We start from the raw sequence: 17,986 nt of genomic DNA on the forward strand, positions 1-17,986 counted from the left end.
AGAAAAATTAATGAAAGAATGAAAACAAACATGGAAGTGGATAAGGAGTGGGTATATTTTGTTTTAGAAAGAAATATATTAGAAGAATGAGATCAGTACTCTGTATTTTGGAGGAAAGATTCAAAATACATAAATATATCTCTCCCTATATTTTGTGAGGAGTTGTATTTATTTCTTTTGTCTTTTTTATATTTTATTCTTACCCCTTGTCCTAGTATAACTACACTTTGGACTTCAACTTTTGTAACTTATTTGAACCGGTCAAGGTCCAGTTCCCGGGTTGAATGGTCCAACCGTTACCATTCTGACAAAAAAAAAGTCAAAACTGTTGAACAGTTCAACCACCTAGGTCAGTTTGCTGACCAAACCAACGTTTTTTTTTGCAAATATCCAGTTTTGGGGAAAAACAGAACCGATACCTGACCGGTTCCCAGTTTTTTCCAGTCCAACCATCCGGTCTGGTTCGGTTTTGAAAACCATGCAATTCACAAACTTTAAAAGTTATCAACAAAGAAAAATGTATTTTTGAAAATAACTGAAACTCATATTTGAAGCAAATAAGACTGTCAATTAAGAATAATATATTCATTAGAAAAGGCTATAACGTGACCATTTGTTCCATCTATTCAAAGCTAAACTTTAAAAACTTCCAGCTTTTTAAGGTTATATTATGTCAAAATGTGGATTGATTAGGTTATGGCCGATAAGGAGTAAGATTAAAGGAATGATAAATAAGAATTGGGGGATTGGTAGTTCAGTTCGAACAGGGGTACTAAGAAAGCATCAAGAATCAAGATGAATCTACATTGACGAGACATTATTTAATCCTCCAACAGATTGACTTTTTGTATTCTGAACAAATTTCTAAACTTAAAATGAAGTAGGTTTTGTTGACAAATCACAGTGAGAGGGACGGTTCTATTCTATACAATCTATTTCGATGAAAAGATCAGAACCATACAATTTCAATTTTCAATCCAACTGCACTGCTTAAGGAAGAAAAAGAGAGTAGTTTCTAAAATCTAACCACTGTTATGTGGGTTCAATACAAGTAAATTCAACCTCATTTAATTATCATGGCAACTTCTACTCAATTATCTTATCATCTTTGAAAAATACAAATGCAAAAACGATATGAAATTGTGTTTGGTATGTATCTTCCTAAAACGATACAAATGCAATTCAACCTCAGATGGGAATATTCTTAACACCATACCCCACCTTGAATTGGAACTAAAGTTGCATTTACCACATGGTGCTCCCTTTTAACCATAGAATCTGCCTAAAACGATATGAATTTGTCTTTGGTATGAATCCCCCTTTCATAAATCTGGCTGTTAATTGTTAAATAGGTGACACTGCACATCAGGAGATACTTTCCTACATGACCACATTAATGAGATGCGAAAACAATAAGAATAACATTACAGAGTGAAGTATAAATTTGAAGGTGAAATGGTACTACTACCCCATGGTGATTCTACCATTTCTATAAGTGGTCAAAAACCAAGATATACAAACAATTACAATTCAAGCTCTGATATCATGAACGTTGAGTTTCGATTGAAATTACACTTACAATTTCAAGAAATCAGTTCTAACCAGAAGCTAATCAATAGGTTCTATAATTCCATTCCTGGTCCAAATTCTTCAATAGTTTTGGTGGCAAGTGTCAGAACGTCCACAAATGCGCTGAATGAAGCACGAAGAAATCTAGCCTCTACTGCCTCAAAATGCCTGAACCCAAAGGAGAACTTAAAAGTAACCAGAAGAAAATGAAAATTTGTATTACATTTCTAAACTTCCATAATGATCATCTACTTCATGTTCCCAGAATACATTCCATAAATGTCAAAACCTTGGGTAACAAGCGAAAATGCTCAGGATGCTCAGCTACATGAAATAAAGTAGTTTCATTTAAGTTTTTCATAGCATTTTTTGGTTATCTTCTATGAAGTTATTTCTAATTCTGAATATGAAAAAAAAGTCCTTGAAATCCTAAAATGGATTCATTTTATTTTGTGATTTTTATCTTTTAGGAACAAAACAAACAAAACTGGTTTCATTTTAGATGTTCATCTTGTCCTCTTAACCAACCAATAAAAGAAAAAAGATTTGTCCTCTTAAATACAAATAGAAGTTGGTTTCATTTTAGATATTCAACCTACCCTTTTAATTAGCCAGAAAAATAAAAGATCCATCCTAAATGCTAATAGAAACCCATAAATTCCAGATGGTATCCAAACACTCCATCAGTGTTGAAAATATTTCCATTAGATTTCTTTTCTTTTTCTTGATCAGCAACACAAATTAGGAATTTTATAAAGGTATAAAGAGCACCCATGCTGCCAGAAGCTAATAGCAAGGAATAATACAATTTATTCACCAAAGAAACAAAAAGGAGTACAAATATCTTAACTCTATCACTATTACACTAAATATGATACAGCTAAAAGCTGACAGATGCACAGAAATTCGAACAGATTTAGATAAAATGCTATAACCCTAGGCCTAGGAATTGTTCCCCAATGTGAGCAGATCTTACAACCTCATCTCTAGGAAGGGAAATAGCTAGGAGCCTAGGAGACGTAGGAACCAACCTGAATGAGGTTGGTCATAACGCTCTAGGTTCCCTAGTAAAACGGTTGAAGCCAGGGACCAGATACTGATGACTTAACCCAACCTATTATCACTCTGCAATTGCCTATCACCAAACCTGTCCAACATTGCTGCTTTGCAAATTTTAGACCTTGCAAAAGGATTAATAGCTCTGCCCTAACTGAGTTGCCTTCACACGTCAGGCCTGAAAAACTCAAAAGAATGGTGCTTTCATGATCTATAAATACTACCCTAGTGCCTGTAAGAACCTAGTTGCCTAAAGTGCGACCATCAGTTAAATTTTATGGTTCCTAGAACTGGTGCAACTTGGGCTGGTTTAAGGTCAACCCTAATCCAAGGGGGTGTTCTGTATTGTTGTCACAAGAAAGTGCGGTGCATTCCAGAACATTGGGCCCCATTGTAGTGTGAAAACCATGCTTTTGGAACTCACCACATCCTTGGTGATGTTCTGCATGCTGTGGTGTGGTTCCAGAACTCATCACATAAAAAGGACTATCTGTGCTGTGTTGCGTGTATTGGATCAAGACAGTTTGGTGTGTTCTGGAACACAAGAAATAAGTGTATTCCAAAATCCATGATATTTTCAGTTCCAAAACCAAGCAAAGCCAATTCTAGAACATGCCACGGCTTAAAAGAATGTGTGCTTTCTTTATGGTGCATTCTGGAACCAAGTAAAATGAGGTTTTGCCACAGTACCTAATACCACCAAAGTTGTTGGAACTCCCATCCCTAACCCTAATCAAACCCGATGACATTGGATCAGATTGGGTTTGGGTTTGCCCAATTTCTTCACTTTTTTTTTTTGCTTTAAAAATGCTCTTGCTTCTTAGATTTGGGGGCATCTTTAAAAAAACAAAGGTTAACTGCCTTTTGTATAGTATATATATTATATATGGGAGCAAAGTTGATAGTACATTAAGAGCACTAGATTATTGATGCACATAATATACATACACACACAGACATGTATACATAAGGGGCAGGAACCAAAAAGGTGGTTGATGTCTTCTCCACTATCATGGATTTCCAGTATAATAATACTAAGTAAAATAGTAGAAACTTTTGACTTTACAATCAAACTGATGATATGTATATTGTCTGAATACATCTATTAAGAAAATATAATCTCCTTTCGTGTGTGTATTTAGTTTGTAAAATAGAGCCTAAAGACATTTCTGTACCACATCTAGTCAATAGTCAATAATAAGATGGCCGAGTCATGTGAGAAGGCCAATGCTGGCCTAGTAGGAAGGAGTGATCTGGTAGGGTATCTCTTAGCCATATATTCTGGTCCAATTGGGGTGGGAGATTCCTTGGGGGGTGAGATACTAACAGCTCTTGAAGGGGTACAAAGGGCTAAAGACATGAATATTAATAAATTGATCATAGAAAGAGATTCTCAAATTGTGGTGAACTAGCTAAAAGAGGACAACTCTAAGCTTTGGAATTACGATATGAAAAGAGGAAATTTAAGTGGCTGACTAAGGACCTTGAAATTCAATGTACATGGGTAAAGAGAAGTGCAAATTCATTGGCAGATGATCTAGCTAGGCAAGGGGTGAACAGAAACTTTATCTTATGGGCTGTGTTGTAATTGCTTTATATTTTGGGTGTACCTTGGCTTGTATTCGGGAGTTAAGATTGTTTAGCTCCCTTGCTCTATAGTTTTCTCAATCCTTCAATAGAATTCACTGTTATTGATAAAAAAAAAGAAAGAAAATAACGTCAATTTATAGTAGAGTTAAAAGACCTGATACCATCACAATTTAAGAGGGAGAGAAACAGAGACTAGTATCCTGAAAACATAGTTCCCAATCTTTACAGAAGGGGATAAGAAACAAGGTAATGGTTGTCACTAGAAAAGAAACTCACACAGAGAGCTTTCCATCAGCCACGGACATCTTCCTCCTCACTTTGTCTGGCTGCAACTGGAATTGGAAATCAAAGTCTAATTATAACCAAAATAGGGGAAAAAGGAAATCAATAGTTCAAGGAATAATGCTGTCCTTTTCTTATCAGCACAAAGAGTAATTTATTAATGCTTGAAAAAAATTACAGATCCTGGCTACACAGTAGCCCGAATACATCGGAAACCAGAATGGCCACCCTGATTACCATGCCCCCCTTTTATTGATACATATTACAACATTGCCCAAAATAGAGTGGATCTGTCCACTCCCTGTTTTGCGAAAACATCTGCCAGTCCATTTGCTGTTCTTTTTACCCATCCAAAACATAGTGTTACAACTTTTTGCAAGGTTGTCAATTTCCCTGAAAGCAAATTTATATTTCCAAGGAGCTGAACTAGTTTGTTTAGCCCAAGAAATAACCAATAAGGAATCTCCTTCCACTTCTAGCTCTCTGACACCCATCTGTGTTACCAGTTTTAGTCCTTGTAAGAGAGCCATTGTCTCAGCCTTAATCGAGTTGCCATATCCAATTGGCCCAGAGAATAAAGCCACAACTGCACCTAGATGGTTCCTGAAAACTCTCCCTATGCCCGCCCTCCCCTCCTTATCAACAGCCACTAGATTTCAAAATTAATTATCAGCCACTAGATCATTACAACAACTATTAGATAACCAGGAGAAAAATTAAGTAATGTAAGCTCACCTCCTTATCAACAACCAATGCTGCATATACCATGGATGCATTCTCCTCAGACTCATAATCCACTTCCAAGTCACTGCAGGAAGAAAAAAAAAAAAGACTTGAGATACAAACGAATACTGTAGTTCTTGTTATGTGGAGTGCAGCAAAAGATTTAACATATAGATGAAAGTATAAATATTTATATGGAACACCATTCCATGTACCTACAGTTAACATACTCTTACAAATTAAGCCATCTAAAAATGGTCTAGAGTTTTTGCATCCCAAGGGAAGAGATCCTTTAGAGGGTAAGACCCAATCCAGACATCCTCCCAAAATTTAACAGTATCCCCTGAACAAGCATCATACCTGACAAACTGGAGGAAAGTGGGCAGAATACCATGAATTTCCTTCCACAGAGATGCTAATGTAGCCCGGTTAGAGACACCTGCATCCCAGCCATTCCCCAATCTACCATGAATACTGGCTATTACTTTATGCCAGAGTCTGTCCCGTTCCCGTGGCCATCTCCATAACCATTTTCCTAACAACTTCAAATTCTTTTTATCCACATTCCCTATTCCCAAGCCTCCTACTTCTAGGCTTCTACTCACAACCTCCCAATTAACCAAGTGGTCTTTTTTATCTTCTCATGATTCCCACAAAAAGTTCCTCATCAGTTTCTCTATCTTATTTATTTCCCTTTTAGGGATCCTAAAGATTGACAAATAGTAGATTGGAAGATTAGCAAGTATGGACTTAATCAAAGTAATCCTACCCCCAGGTGAGATGTAACTTCTTCTCCAGGTTGCTAGTCTCTTAGCACACCTCAAAGATTGGACTCCAAAATCTACTCTCTAGGGTGTGCACCTTGGGGAAGCACTAAGTAGGTTAGAGGTCAACTTGAGATGGAACAATCTAGGACATTTGCAACAACTATAAGCTCTCCTTCTTCCATATTAAGTCCCGCTATACAGCTGTTTTCAAGATTAATTTTAAGATTGGAGACAAGTTCAAAATTCCTCACAAAAAGTTGATCTCCCCCTTCACAAAAGATTATAATATCATCTACAAACTGTAAGTGAGTAATCGGTAACCTATCCCTTCCAAGCATTAATTCTATTCTCCCTTTCAGCCTTAGAAATCATTCTACTCAAGACATCCACAACTAGGGTGAACAGGAAAGGTGAAAGGGCTTTTCCCTGCCTCAAACCTCTACAAGGTGGAAAGAAGTCTCTCATAATCCCATTAACCAGAATCGAGTAATGACAACTCTTAACACATCCAAAGATCCAATTTCACCAGTTGGAGCTCTTACTTGGAGTACTATGCTGGTTTGAAGTGGTTTTAGGTCTTAAAGTTAAACTTCACAAAAGCAAAATCGTTCCAGTGGGTCCTTCTCCAAACTTGGAAGATTGTGCTAGCTTAGTGGCCTGCCAGGTGGACTTTTCTCCTGTGATGTACCTAGGCCTTCCCCTTGGGGTTAAGTGCTTTTCTTCTGCCATCTGGGATCCAGTTATCGAGAGAGTGGAGAAAAAACTAGCCTCTTGGAAGGCTAAGCACCTATTTGTTGAAGGTAGAGTGACTCTTATCAAAAGTACTCTGGCCAATCTTCCCACCTACTTCCAATCCCTCTTTCCCATTCCAGCCAAAGTAGCTAAGAAGCTTGAAGATCTGTAGAGGAATTTTCTCTGGAGGGGATGGGAAGAAGAGAGAAAAATCCATCTTGTGAAATGGGATCAAGTTTGTTTGCCTAGGGAGGAGGGGGGGGGGTCCTAGGCCTAAGAAAGTTGAAGGTAGTAAATTTTTTTCTTCTAAGTGGTGCAGGATGTTTGCTTCTGAAAGAAATTCCTGGTGGAGGAACTTAATTGCCTCTAAATGCAGGGTGGATCAGGGAAATTGGAACTCACAGGATCCATTCCCAAACAGTTATGAACTAAAACTAATTATATCCAGATTCAAATTCTTAGTTGAATATATTGCTTATTATTTGTGTATATATTTGATTCTACATAGAAAGTTATTTATTTATGTATATATGCATTCATAGAATATGAACATAGAGCTATCAAGGTTGGGTCTACCCAACAAAACCAAACCGACCAAACCAACTGTGTTGGTTCTGGTTGTGTGTGTTTCCCAATTAATAATTGGGTCAGGACCATCTCTTTCTGTTTGAACTGATTAAGACCCAAACCGATTATATTATTAATAATATATAAAGGTTTCCTGGTTTCCTTGTAATTTTTGTTACATTTTACATCTAAAATGCTAAATTTCATAGACAGTATGTAAGATAATTTTGGTTAAAAACACTTGTTTTACCAGCATATAACTAATTTACTATTTTACTGTCATTTTTATTGAGGTTACATTATAAAAAATGAAGTTCTAAGTTGTTATTACTATAGGTAATCATGGATGTCAATTATCATCAGGTCAGACCCGATTACCCGGATTAATAACTGGTTTGGTTCTGGGTCTATCTCATATAACCCAATTATTAATTGACTCAGAACTGGTACACCTGGTCATTGTCATGATATCTAAAACCATACAAAAAATTTAAAACATATAAATGATATTATTTTAATAAATCATACTATAAAATACCTATAAAATCAGAATCAGGGATGTGCCTCTTATGTTCAATTTCCTAGACCTCTACTCTCTATCAAACTATGAAAACAAGCCTGTTGCTAGGTTTGGTGTGCTTTCAGAATCAGGGATCTCTTGGGATTTTGGCTTTAGAAGAGGGTTGAGGGAAAATGAGTGTGAGTCACTAGTGCTGTTGATTTCAACACTTGAGAGGGACCAACCTATAGCTGATTGTAGATTGTGGTCCCCAACTTCTAATGGTTTATTTTCCTGTGCATCTTTCTTTGGTTTGCTCACTCATATTAACCCTATGGGGGTGAACTTTCCAGTGAGAGAAGTTTAGACTAAACTGAGTACAAGCTTTCTGTTGGGAAGTGTTCCTAGGGAAGGTAAACACTTGTGATGTACTACAGAAAAGGAGGCCAAACAATTGCCTCTCTCCTCATGTGTGTGTCCTTTGTTTGGGATGTGGTGAAACTCTAACTCACTTACTATTATCCTGCTCTTTTGTTTCTGGTATTTGGAATGTTGTTTGTTCTCTCTTTGGATGCAGATGGACTCCCCCACAGGATGTGGTAAGCCTATTCAACCCCTCTTTCCTGTGTCAACGGAAGAAAAGGGGAAAATGTATATGGAAGGCAGTGAGAGCAGCTATAGTATGGACTATTTGGGAGGAAAAAAACCTAAGAATCTTTTCAGGAAAAAGCAAAACAATGGAGGAAGTTATTGAAGCCATAAAAATCAGAACTGCACATTGGGTGAAGACCATGGACATATTTAGAAACTACTCCACGAATGAGATACTAAGGAATTAGGCTGAAATAGCACAAACAGATGTACCCAAAGTTCTTGTAAGCATGGAATGGAAGCCACCAGCACGGGACAAACTAAAACTGAATTTTGATGGGAGTTCTCTTGGCAACCCTGGAAGGGCAAGCATAGGGGGTGTGTTTAGAAATTATCTGGGTATGGTGGTGGCACTCTACTCTGGACCAATAGGTTATGGTGACTCAATACAGGCTGAATCTCTAGCCCTACTAAGGTTTAAAGATGGCTAAGCAGATGGGAACAGCAGACTTAGAAATTGAAGGAGACTCTCTATTAATCATCTCTTGGGCCAAAAACATCACATCAGCACCTTGGAAGCTCAAGTTTATTTTCAGAGAAATTGACACACTTGCAAGGAAGTTCAACTCTCAGTTTGGTTGGGTTAAAAGGGATGCAAATGGGATGGCAAATACCCTAGCAAAACAGGGGGCAAATATATCTTCATTGTATTGGGCAGAATTGTAACTAATTGTTGGAGATTGCAAATTCCTATGCAATCTTTAGCTATTGTATCTTAATCTCTGTAATTAATGAAAGATTTTTACTGATAAAAAAAATATATTTCATTGCTTCCTTTCTTGTGATTCATTGTGTATATATAGAAAAAGCATCCCCTTTTGGGAGTTGCATGGTGGTCCCATTATCTAACAGATTGTTTTATATGGCCTATACTGTATATATCCTTATTTTGGGCATTGATATCTTACCTCTAGACCTGTTCATGGGCTAGGTAGCCCGATGGGCTGGCCCAGCCTTGCCTGTTCTATGTTGGGAATGGACAAACTTTTAAGCCTGCAGGCTAGGCTTGGGCTCTAAACACCAGGCCCAACTATTTTTTGGGCCAGGCTTAATTGGGAAAGCCCAAGCCCAGCCTGAGCCCGAGCTCGATCTGATAATAGTATATACACAATAAAAAATATGATATATTATTAATAATATATAACTAATATATTACAAAATATCTATCCAGATTGAGCTTTGGGCTTGAACCCAGGCTCGGGCTCAATATCTAGGCCCGATGGTCAGGCCGGGCCTTGGTCATTTTCTGTTTTTAAAGAGGCAAAGCCTGGCCCATGAACATGGCTGCTTACCTCCTCAAAATAAGCTTTTTATGAACCCTAACTCATGCCATAGTGTCCAACACTCTCATGGCTCCAACATCCATAAGGCTTGTCATTTGACCTGCACTTTCTTTCAGTAATTTACTGCCACAGTCTAACCTGCTCCTTCCCATATCTCCAAACCACTTTCCCAACAATGTTTTGTTCATGGTCCAAGGTCTAACGTCCAAACCTTGATTTTGCAATAATACACCTTCTTCTAATCAAACCAAATTTCTTTTTAGCTTAGAAACTCTGGTCTATCTACAACGGAGGTAGACATGGAGAACAAGGATAGATAATAGAGCAGCAAATTAGGTGGCTGCATAAGAAAAATGTTTTGCTACTATGAAACAAATAAATCTTATTGATAAAAAAATAAATAAATCCTATTCTCCAATTTTAGTAGGCCAAAAAGAGTTCCTATGAACCAAGTAAACAAATCATTCCCACCCCCAAAAGAAAAGAGAAGGACAAAAGAGAAAAAGAATCAAAACCCTTAGTCTGTGAAGTATAACACATAAGAAAATGAAATAGTATAGCATCTCTTATATAATATTTAATCAAATCATACTGCAGTATGCATTCTTTATTCCTTTAATTATCTTTCTAGTTGAGGGGAAGCTCAACCTCCATTAATAAAATCTCATTTACCTTTTAAAAAATAGGGTAAAATACAAAAACCTCACATCAAGTTTCTGACAATCATAAAAACCTCCCCTATCCCCTGAACTTTTGAGAAACTCGACGAAAACCTCCCTTCCATCATCTTTCTAGACAGAAAACGTTAGACTAATGCACCAGTTTTTTCAAATACCTATTATACCCTTTTATAAATTATTTTACAAACAAAATTACTGAAATAGCCATGTTTTAACTTGACAAAAACCTCCTTTTACAGTCATCTTCTAACATTTTTGTCGAGTTAAAATAGGATTATTTCAGTAATTTTGTATGTAAAATAATTTATAAAAGGGTAGAATGGGTATTTGAAAAAAAATGGTACATCAGTCTTAACGTTTTATGTCTGAGAAGGTGATGAAAGGGAGGTTTTTGTTGAATTTCTTAAAACTTCAGGGGAGGTGTTTGTTAAAATGAAACTATAGGGGAGATTTTTATGATTGTCAGAAACTTCAGGGTAGGTTTTTGCATTTTACCCTAAAAATAATAAGATACTGATATTATTAACTGGTAAACAGGAAACGCATCCAAATACCACCTTAGCTAAAGCACCAAGAATCAACACTGCTCCACCCTTTTCAAGATATCTGCTTTTCCATCCTATAGTTTCTTTCCACATGTTTCACTCAGAAATCCAGATATGAGATGATTTGTACTTTGCTCACAATGCTAAGCCCCCAAAATGGTTAGCAATATTAGGAAGATCACTTGCTAAAGTTAAACTTTGAACCATTGACAAGTTTTGAAAAAGAAAGGTAAAGAAGGTTACCCTGATGAAACCTTCTCCTCCTACCCCAACCACGGCCTTTTACATCTATGCCTTCATAAACAAAAAGAGTTTCATCCTTACCTGACAGATGTCTGGAATTCAAAAGAAAGCCTTTCAATTTACCATTTAGTACAGTGATTTCATCTATGAGGTTTTTGTTAGGCCTCACGTTGTCCTCTGGCAGACTAGATATTTCTACATCTATATCTATGCTCTTCAACAAGTTATTGGTAACAATCCAATCCTCCACCCGCCTTCCACCCCACCCCCAGTTAAACATCAGAAAATAGTTTATACATTTATGTAACATTATTTCTGAATCATAAGCGCTATAATTCAATTGTGTAACTTCTTTCAGAGATAGAATGTTTTAACGACACACATAATCTAGTACTGCATTCAACAGCCACCTTTTTCTCTAATTTTCTACTTGTAACGATGTATACCTATTTAACAAATCCTTTATCTAATCTACTACTGTATTGGAAAAATCAGTGGCAAGATTAACATAAAGAAGACAGAGTCGATAAATGCATATAACCTCAAGCAGAAAACCAAAAGACAGAACAAAAACCCAGTAAATCCAGCACTCATGAAGAGTTAGATTCTTCACCAAAGGGAAGACAAAAAATAGTACTGATTATTCAAGAATGAACAAACGAGAGAGAGAGAGAGAGAGACCAACCAGCTGAACTCCCATTGGGATGCAAGAGTTTTATCGTCCACCGTTTCTCTAATGGCCGAATCCATTTTCTTGGTACAAAAGTCTAGCAACAAATTGAAAACAAGGGTTAAGCAATTACCAGGAGGCTGGAGACGGGGGCTCTGTCAAGAAACTAAATTCGGTTGTTTCTAAATGATGAAAATACCCTTGAAGAGGCTAGAAATAACCCCCTACCCCCAAGTCCCAAGTAACTTCTTGTTTGAAGGGCAAAATTTCATTGCATAATGCTCGGAGTGCCACCAAACAGGCTTCTTCTTGCAAGAACGCCTATGCTTGATCAAATCTAGAGACTAGAGCTGTCAAACGGGCCGTTGGCCCGGTGTGGCCCACTCAAATTGCGGCCTGTGCCATGCTGGCCCTCGGGCTGTCATGGGCCATGCCTCCCTCTAGAAAAATTTGGGAGGTCAGCCTGACATGATCCACAGCCCAAACCCGTGTGAGCCCATCACGGGCCTGGGTAGGGCAGGTAGTAGACCGTGCAATGGGCCTGGACCGAACTAAGCCAAACTGTTTTTTCTTTTGATATTTTTGTTTTTTTTTTTATGATTCTACGAAGTAAAAATGTAAAACTAAAATACTTTATTCCTTTGGGAACTATTTGAAAAAATAAGAAATCTAATAAAGAAATAGAAAAGTACTTAACCAAATACAAAGTCAGACTTAAAGTGGACAATAAATTGCAAGAAAAATAAGAATTTTATTTTATTTAAATTTCAATGATACAAATCATACAATGGTTGGATGAATGAAATATGAAAAATGGAATAAATTAATAAAATATAAAAAATACAACATAGTTACAAACTCACAATTTACAAATTGAAAATATAGCAAGTAAGTTAAATAAAATTAAAACAAAGTTTACAATAATTTGAAAAAAAATGCTATACAACTATTAAGTATAAAAAAAAAATACTTCACCATTTTCTTTAAGTTCCACCTGGGCCTCCATCTCATTGAATTTGATCATCTACTTTAGGTGAAACATCATTAGGTGTAGTGTCATGCCTTCCTTTGTCTTGTAAAATATCCTTAGCATCCAACCAATCTTTAAAACATATGCACATCTTCAGATTTTCATCATTCATGCAACTTCTCTTGTTGTCTAACATCCTTATACTTACATTTAAGCAAGACTCTAATAGAATTGTAAACATCAGAGGGGTTAGTAGATTACATGCCATGGTAGTGAGAACTAAATCATTTTTTCATATTCACTCCACCAATCTAAAATATTAAAATTATTCATTTCCTCAAAGGCGAATGAATCACCTTAACTAAAAAAAAAGTTTGTAAATAAAAATTAAGTTCAATAAATGAACTTGCTGATGAAGAGGTAATGGATTTCTGCCTCTTAATTATTATATGCCAAAATTTTTCTTTTGTACTACTAGAACTAGTATCAGAAGTGGAAGATGCACTTGCACAAGTTGTAGATTTCTTGTGCTTTTTTATTTCAGTTTTATATAAACTATACATTTCAAATAAATTAGTATTAATATCTTCTTTTTTATTTCCAATTTCTATATTCATATTTTTACAATATGTTTCAAATAAAATAACTAAATCATCTTTCCTAATCCTAGGATCTAATATCGTAGCTATACAATAAAGAGGAGAAATGTTCTCCTAATATTTTTTAAATTTATTTTCCATTATTTCAATAATACTTTTAAATTGTGAATTGTTTTTATATTTTGCAAAATAATCAATAATCATCATTAACTGATAAGCTAAATTACAACTAGTTGGGTAATCAACACCTAATAATTCATTAGTTGCACCATGAAAATGCTTTAAAAAATCTTTTGTACAAATTCTCATTTTATAGTCTTCCTCCATTATAATATCATGTGGCATTTAAGCATTATAAAAATTAGTAAGAATTTGTTGTAAGAAATATAATTTTCTAAATAGCATAGATAGAATTCCATTTATGTTTAGCATCTAATACAAAATGTTTATATTTTAAACCATAATTTTGATATAAATATTTAAATTCTTGTTTTATTGCTCTAGAACTTTTAATATATATATATATATATATATATATATATATATATATAATATAATATTATAATTTTAGAAATATGATTAGAAGTAGTATTTAAAGATAAATAATTTATCATTTAAAAATGATTTTAATTGAGATTTTAAAATATTTATTGTTAAACTATCATTACTATCATTATCAAAACTAATAGAAAATAGTTTATTGTCAATTCCATAAACATAAAGTATTTAAAATACTTGCAGCAATGGCTGGGCCAATATGTGGCTATTCAAGCCTAGTAAAACTTAATTTTTTTTTTTGGTAAAAGTCAGTTTTCATCAATAAAATGATTGGTAACACAAATATAATTTATATTAAATTTAGGGAAAATTCTTGATCAGTACCTTGTACTTTGGCTCGAGTGACAATTTGGTCCCTAAACTTTAAAATGAGACAATACAGTATCCAAACTTTTGAAACACAACAATCTAGTCTTTGTTGTTACCAGACCGTCAACTAGCACCATCACATGACATTGTGTGGATTAAATATATTTAAAATGCCAAGAATGCCCTTATTGAACCAAACAAACCTTGTTTGTCTTCCCTAGTGTCGATAGCAGGTGCTACGTGACTAGCACAATATTTCTTCTCAGGTTCTGACCCGAGGTGAGAAAGGAATCCCTTAAAGGTCAAACTCCCTTTGCTTTACGTGTTGAACTAAAACGTGCTATAGCTTGGAAACCAAGAAATAGGACATCAGTTGCCTGTAGTGTGTTTGCTTAAATTCCCAGGAGGTAAAATAGAACAAAGATAAAGAAATGAGTAAGAAAGAAGGAAAGAGAAAGGGATTAGCTCCAACTTCTGAGCATCTAGGTGCAATAACACTCAGAGAGGAAAGTAGCGGTAGAAAGCTAAACAAAGGGGGAAATTTCTACAATATATTATGGACTAGTCCTGTCCATAACCAATCGAATGTGATATCCCGTGGCGTGGACCGAAATGGGCCATCCATGAGATGACTACGATTCCAAACACCATTGTAGTGGCTTCGGCCCTAGCTAGATACAAATACTAATAGTTTTGTGTCATAGGAAATTTCTTCCCTAAACTCTATCCCGTTTGAAGAGTTGAAGCAAGGGCTCCATGTTATTTGTCAAAGGAGGACATCCAAATTCTTCCTCTACATAAAGGTCAATTTAGGGTCTTGTTTATGGGAGAACACATTTTCTACAACCCAGCCGTAGGATAAACCTGAGACCCCCTAGTGATTTTTGAACATACCAATTTTCAATGAAAAAGACAAAATATCATGTCAAGCCAGTGTCAAATTAAAGTGTTGGTGTGCTCAAAACTCACTAGGGGGTCCTGGTTTGTCCTAAATTGAAGGTTTCAGGAAATGTGTTCTTCGTTCAGGGATGGTGGCTTTTTCAAGCATGTTATCATGGATGGAACCTGGTATCTATTTGAGAAATGACTACTTTTGCATAAATGGTCAACAAGTAGAGTTCCCTCATCCATTACGTTGAGGTAAGTAGAAGTTTGGGTCCAAATTCATGACCTCTCATATGACCTATAGTATGATAATGAAGTTGGTATGATGGTGTCTCAAAAAATTGGTGCAGCCTATCTTTTGTAGGATAAAGGTTACTATTTCTGGGCCAGGTTCATATTTCTATAGATGAACATCTAAATGTGGTGTTTGAGTTGTTTTCAGGGCCAAGGTTACTATTTCAGTGTGTTACATCTATGGTAAGTTAGGTCATATGTTTAAGAACTATAACTAACCATTTATGTTTGAGGAATTGGATATGGATGGTTTATTTAATAAGTGATCTATGAGATTTCTTGGCCCTTGGCTTCATGCGGAGCTTCAGTGGTGGAAAAAGAAAACAGTTATCACCTAGTTTATAGCCTTAGAGGAGTTGCATGCAGGGTCAATGACTTCAAATGGTGCTCGGAGAGAAGAGAGTCAAGGCAGAGCTTGAAGCAAGTGGACATGAGTCTTGCTTCTTCAAGAGGCTTCTTTGGAACTTCCAGTGAGGGGGAGGGTGCAAGAAGAGGTGGTGAGGGTAGACATCATGATGAGGGTTGTAGGTTTTGGCTGCGAATCTAGGAGAGATGATTTGGAGTAGTTAAGGCATAATGCTATTAGATTGGATATCTAATTGGACAAATTAGAGGTGAACTAGAGTGGGCCTTAAATACCATGTGCCCAATCCCTTCAAGAACTAGAGGGTCGTACATTACTACTTCGCAAGCGCCAACAAGTGGACTCAAGTGTAAGTATCCGAGATCCAGGTGAGGAGCTGAGTGATCTCATTTATTATCCCCATCTAGTGACATTTCCCCCACCTCGTTTGTCTGGAGGTCTTTGGTTTACTTAGAAGGATAGTTTTGATGATTCAATCATTTTTGTTGAATCTCACTACTACATAGGCATTTTAATTCTTTCGGACCCTCCTTTCAATCCTTGGGTAGTTCTATTTGTTTATAGTTAACCTAATTGGGCCCAAAGGAAAGTTTTTGGGTGATCTATATATGATCTTTGTGCCACTATCAATAGTTCTTTTCTTTTAATTAGTGACCTTAATGAGTGTTTCCTTTGGATCAGAAGATGATGGTTCCACCTTTTTCCCCAACTTCTTCAAGCTCTTGTAGAAAAAGAGCTACAAACTCTTTTGTTTTTGTCTTGAAAGATTTTGATCTATATGATATTAGGCCCCACTAGAACATTTACACTTGGTCAAAGTATGTTCAAGGGTAGGGATTTTTGTCTTTAACCCTTGATAGAGCAGTTGTTAGCTCTGATTGGCTATCCCTATTTTCCTATGCAATGTTGGGTATTGGCTCAACATGGGGTTTAGACCACCATGTTCTTCTTCTTGGACATATCCTCTCAACCTCTTAACAAAACCAGACCTTTTCATTTTTATTAGATGTGGTTGAACCATGAAGGATGCTTAGATGTTTTCAAACAAGGATAGGCTTTTGCTTCCTTAGGTTATGCTGTAGTTAGAATTAATACTAAACTACAATAGTTGGCTCATGACTTTATAATTTGGAACAAGAATGTCTTTGGAGAATTTAACAAGAAATTAAATGACATAGAAAGACGAATTGTGTTCCTTGAGGCTAGGGAACCCTCCCTTGAAATTTTGTGTCAATTAAAATCCTTAGAAAGTACTCAAAATTATTGGCTGAAGTACCAGGAGTCCCATTGGAGGCAGAGTCCTAGGCAACTCTAGTTGAAGGAAGGAGATAAAAATACCTCATTCTTTCATTAGTTTGCTTCTAGCAGGTATAAGAAAAATAGGATTGATTGGATTAGGAACGAGTATGGAAATTGGACTAATAATCAAGATTTCAAGAGGAGATTTGATCAAAGATTGTTAATTTCTTCAATGACCTCTACACATCCTAGGGATGTGATGGTTTGGAAAGGCTTTTGGATTGGATTACCCTTATAATCTCGCCTAAGGAAAACAAGAAGTGGGTTTTTATTCCCATGAAAGAGGAACAGAAAAATGTGCTTTCTCCATTGGTAATTTGAAAGCTCTAGGTCTTGATGGTTTTCTAGCATTCATTTATACAATTTGTTGGGAAACAGTTAAAGAAGACATTGTCTTTGTCAAGTATGTCTAGGATTTTTTTTTTTTCAAATTGGGAAGTTTTTGAAAAGGAATAATCATATGTTTCTTACTTTGATCCCAAAAAGAAATGATGCATTTCAAGTTAAAGAGTTTAGACTTATTAGCTTGTGTAATGTCATATATAAAGTAGTTGCTAAATCTTAGCTAATAGGTTAAAACCTTTGTTAGACAAGTGCAAATCCCCTTATCATAATATTTTTGTTCTTGGTTGATTATTGATGGATAATATGGTCATTACCTAGGAGTTATTGCATTTAATAAAGAAACAAAAAAAAAAAAGATATAGGGTTTATAGCTATTAAGACTAATACGATGAAAGCCCATGACCAAGTAGAGTGGGACTATATATTGAGATTCTTGAATGCTTTCGATTTTCTCAATAATGGTGTAATTTGATTTACTTCTATATTTCTTCTATTTTTTTGTTTGT

At 35.9% G+C, this 17,986-nt stretch overlaps 1 protein-coding gene across 2 annotated transcripts; it reads right to left on the minus strand.

Moving 5' to 3' along the window:
* Positions 1–1,443: 1,443 nt before the first annotated feature.
* On the minus strand, positions 1,444–12,168 carry LOC148844142 (uncharacterized). Of its 2 annotated transcripts, none has more exons than XM_088957607.1 (4): positions 11,873–12,168; positions 5,233–5,305; positions 4,492–4,547; positions 1,444–1,737 (listed from the first exon to the last, which is right to left on the minus strand). In XM_088957607.1, exons 1-4 carry the CDS (start codon positions 11,935–11,937, stop codon positions 1,623–1,625), a joined length of 309 nt encoding a protein of 102 aa, XP_088813733.1. In that variant the 5' UTR covers positions 11,938–12,168; the 3' UTR covers positions 1,444–1,622. The 2 variants fall into 2 exon arrangements, with proteins under 2 accessions (XP_088813733.1, XP_088813734.1); XM_088957608.1 differs by having other exon boundaries at positions 1,444–1,754; positions 11,873–12,163.
* Between the last annotated feature and the right edge of the window lie 5,818 nt (positions 12,169–17,986).

The sequence above is a fragment of the Nelumbo lutea genome, chromosome 8 (genome assembly GCF_056320005.1).
Source record: "Nelumbo lutea isolate HS-2025 chromosome 8, American lotus-T2T, whole genome shotgun sequence".
Classification (NCBI taxonomy): domain Eukaryota; kingdom Viridiplantae; phylum Streptophyta; class Magnoliopsida; order Proteales; family Nelumbonaceae; genus Nelumbo; species Nelumbo lutea.